The sequence below is a fragment of the Rhincodon typus genome, unplaced genomic scaffold, assembly GCF_021869965.1.
Source record: "Rhincodon typus isolate 14 unplaced genomic scaffold, sRhiTyp1.1 hic_rhity00006754, whole genome shotgun sequence".
NCBI classification, from domain to species: Eukaryota; Metazoa; Chordata; class Chondrichthyes; order Orectolobiformes; family Rhincodontidae; genus Rhincodon; species Rhincodon typus.
The window spans coordinates 3171-7328 of NW_025972392.1; the positions used below are offsets into that span (position 1 = coordinate 3171).

The 4158-nt window shown below is 41.1% G+C and overlaps 1 protein-coding gene across 1 annotated transcript in view; it reads right to left on the reverse strand.

Moving 5' to 3' along the window:
* LOC109935601 (hydroxycarboxylic acid receptor 3-like) overlaps positions 1–4158 on the reverse strand; it is a 5702-nt gene that overhangs the window by 514 nt on the left and 1030 nt on the right. The window contains exon 2 of the mRNA XM_048594180.1: positions 3442–4142. Coding sequence (XP_048450137.1) covers positions 3442–4142 — 701 coding nt within the window. The remainder of the gene's footprint in view (positions 1–3441; positions 4143–4158) is intronic.

Below are 4158 nucleotides of genomic sequence, written 5' to 3' on the forward strand. Positions count from 1 at the left end.
TGAAAACTGAAGATCCATAAAGCAACGGCATTTCCAATAAATCCGAGAACGAACGTTACAATAATTATCGGTGGATTGTAGGAGGAATTAACGTCTCCCATACGACGAGATTGTTGGGTCCCGTTGTCCATTGTTGGTGGTTATGCAGTGAACTCAGACTTACAGCCACAGAAACGTGTTGTTAAACTGAACGATGCCCACACTTATATATCGGACTTTTCCATGTTTCATCATGGATTGTGGGTGGAGCTCTATTGAAGTCAGTTGTATGAATTGATTTGTACTTAAAATAACATTAACGATACTTATAGAAAACCTTCGACATGTATTTACGGAAAAATTATTCATATCGATTAGAAGATATTTGGTCTTGCTAAGGATGTTAAAATATTGAATTTCCAGAAACCCCAACCGTTTTCCACTGAAGCTCACAAAGCTCTTTATGATGGTTCATCTCCTACAACACACTTTAACGGTAATGTCTGTTATAAGTGATAATATTTCCCAAGTCAATGTAAAATGAAAATTAGCTGCTGTAAAGTGTGCTGCCATATAACTAGAAGCTTGTCTCGTTCTGTGATCATTGAGCACTTCCAGTTCCGTGTTTTTCTATTGAATTTGTGAGGAGGAGATTCACGGCTTTGGTGGAGAGATAACAAAAACAGATGTTGCTGGAAAAGCTCAGCAGGTCTGGCAGCACCTGTGAAGAAACAATCAGAGTTAACGATTCGGATCGTGAGGAATGGTCACCCGACCCGAAACGTTAACTCTTATTTTCCTTCACAGATGCTGCCAGACCAGCTGAGCTTTTCCAGCAACTTTGTTTTTGTTCCTGATTTACAGCATCCGCAGTTCTTTCGGTTTTTATTTGGTGGAAGGATGTTCAGTACGGCGAAGATTTAATCTGGTTTTGTTAGACACGTGCTGCTTTTCATGTTCTCTATCAAATTTTCTCTCCATGAATTCGAAAAATAAACCTCGTAAGGAGTTGATGAGAATGAACCATGGAAATGCCATTTGAGCCAATAGTGTTTAGTTGGATGTAACTTGCTTCTGAACATACGAAGTATGTATAAGCTGTTGTAGAAATGAGTTATTTGTGAGCTGAATCTGACTGAGGAATCTGACAAAGAAAAGATGAAAGCAACTCAACAGAATAGAAACCCTACAGTGCGGACAGAGGCAACTCGGCCCATCGACTCTGCACTGACAAGAAGAGCATCCCACCTTATCCCTAAAGCCCCGCATTTAGCATGGTTAATCCAGTTAGCCTACACATACCTGGACACTCCGCGGCAACTTAGCATCGTCTATCCACACAATTAGCACATCTTCGGACTGTGGGAGGAAACCAGAGCAGCCGGCGGAAACTCGCGCAGACATAGGGAAAACGTGCAAACTCCACACAGTCACCCAAGGCTGGAACTGAACCCGGCCTCTGGTGTTGTAAGGCAGCCTTACTAGCCACTGAGTCACCCTGCTGTCCATTAAAGGGTCACTAAAGTGTTTTATGCAAACTATGTTTTCGATGGACTTGGTTTATTTGATGAAATAGCTGTAGCCTAAGGGAAATTTACAGAATTACTGACCCACTCTCACCAAGGTTCACTGTCCAAACCGTCATTCCTCACCTCAAAATAACTTTTTTTTTCTAATTAATTGCAGATCAGAGCAGCAAAAGTAACCACTATCCAAGCATTATTTATAGCACAGCAAAGAGAAACTACTAGGCTCCCAGTTCTGATTCAAAAGCCGAAGTTGCTGGAAAAGCTCAGCAGGTCTCGCAGCATCTGTGAAGAGAAATCAGGGCTAACGTTTCGGGGTCCGGTGACCCTTCCTCAGAACTGAAGAACTCTGATTTCTCTTCAAAGATTTTGCCAGACCTGCTCAGCTTTTCCAGCAATTTCTGGTTTTGTTTCTGACTTACAGCATTTCCCAGTTCTGATTGCTGTTTGAGTATTTGATGCGAATCCTATTGGACCCAGTGCATGTTATCGATTAAATTGACTTCATATGTTCTATTACTAAACTCCAGTTGGTACAAACGCAAAAATCTAAAGTCAGGTTGTCTCAAACCATTTACCAGAACGTGACATAATCGAGTCCAAGAATTAATTCACCTGGTTTACAATTTCTGGAACTTATTGTGAATAAAAGGAATGGGATGCTATAGCCCAGCCAGTAAGAGGGTGGCGTTGGCAAGCTCGGACAGCAGCACCAGTAACTAAATCAGCCAAATAAAGTCAAAAGGAATAACGTCAAATAAGAAATATATTGCAAGGTGTTAGAAGAGATTGCCGGAACATTGAATGAAGTGGGAGAAGAAGTTAGCTAGAGCGTACGGTCTGCAGTTTCTTTTGCGGTGTTACACCCCAAAACACTACCAATGTCTTGTTTAAGTATGCTCCCAGTTTCATGGGGATACATCCAAACTCAAAACGACTATAAATCAGTGTAAACGTCAGGGTCACAAATAGCACCAAACTCACCCTCGCCTTTTTTCTTACGCAAACCAAATGTTGATTTTCCCATTAAATAGATATTCTTGTGAATAGCCCAGAGAAGTGCAAGACAAAAAGATTTGACAAAATACTTTTTTGCAGCAATACTCATGTATAATTAACTCTTTACTCCATAAGGACGAGTCCACTTCTCCCCACCATCAGCAAAGTTAAAGACAAACTTTTCTGACTATGGGATAACAAGGTGTAGAGCTGGATGAACACAGCAGGCCAATCCTGCTCCTATGATACCAGATTTTCCAGCATCTGCAGTTCCTACTATCTCTGATACAATTCTCTGACTATGGCATCCATTTCTTTCATCTTGCAATTAAGATGCCCAAAGCACATCTGCTAGAAAATAGACATGCCCACCCTTTTGGGAGTCTCGCTCACTACATAAAATCTGTCTCCTGACTATACTATTCTGCAGGTGCTATCTGACCAACTAAACAGCATGGTCGGTCAACTCCTAAATCACTCCATCACGTTATACAATCGAAAGCATGATTTTGCTGGTATATAGCTTGACTTTAAAAAGTTGTGTCGTCTTAAAAGTATTAGTTATAAATGCTTAACACCAAATGCCAAAAACGTAAAATGTCAATGAAACCACGTACTTCGAAAGTTTTGCACCTTATAGGCAGTACTTTAGTTACATAAGCTGGTAATTAGCAGCTAGGATATACAGTCAGTACAGATTCTGGGAGTGCTCACAGGTATGACAGCCTGGTGTCATTTATAGGTAGGTACCCTTAAAGCTTTTCCCATGGTTTTGTCGGTTGCATTGCTGTCTGAGTTTCGGATCTGGAACAACTTATATTTAAGGGAAGCAACTGCTTTCATTAAAGCATTTTTTGAAAGTCGAACTTGTGAAGTAGTAAATAACTGGATCTAGTACACTGTTCAGATATGTCATGAATAGTGTATTATAAAAGACATGAACAGCTGTTTCATATGACTTGCAGCCTTCAGTACCTCTCAGTTTCGTGATTAACACAGCAAGAACAGCAATGCTTGTGGGTAAGAAACAAAGCACAAAAACTGCAGACACAGCGAACACAAGTTTCATCGCTCGTTTATATTTACCCCTCAACTCAATTTTCATCTGTTTTAACTTCCAAATGATGCAGGACGTGGAGAAGAGGATAATCGGAGCCGGGATAGCAAACTTAAAAATAATAAAAACAATATCGGTCCAAATTGTTGTCGGACTTAGAGGCCGCGATATGTTAATGGGTTCACAGTATGTCTGGTTGTCGAGTTTGAAGGACTGAGGTTCTGCTAAAAGGTGTGAGCAAATTGCCACTGCGAGAACCCACAAGCTGGTGGCTACCTTCACTGCACAGCTTGTAGGCATCGTATTCACTCTGTGGTGAGGATGGACCACTTTCAGATACCGATTGATCGCCATCGCCGTGAGGAACATGATGCTTCCTGCTCGGTTTAGGGAAATCAAAAATACCTTCAGATGACAAGGAACATCACCGTAAATCCAGTTCTTCCCCCGGATATAGTAATCTGCTCGAAACGGTAAACAGCAGATTAACAGAGTGTCTGCAATCGCCAGGTTCAGTGAATAAACTGTGTTTGGTTTCCAGGATTTCACATGAAAACTGAAGATCCATAAAGCAACGGCATTTCCAATAAATCCGAG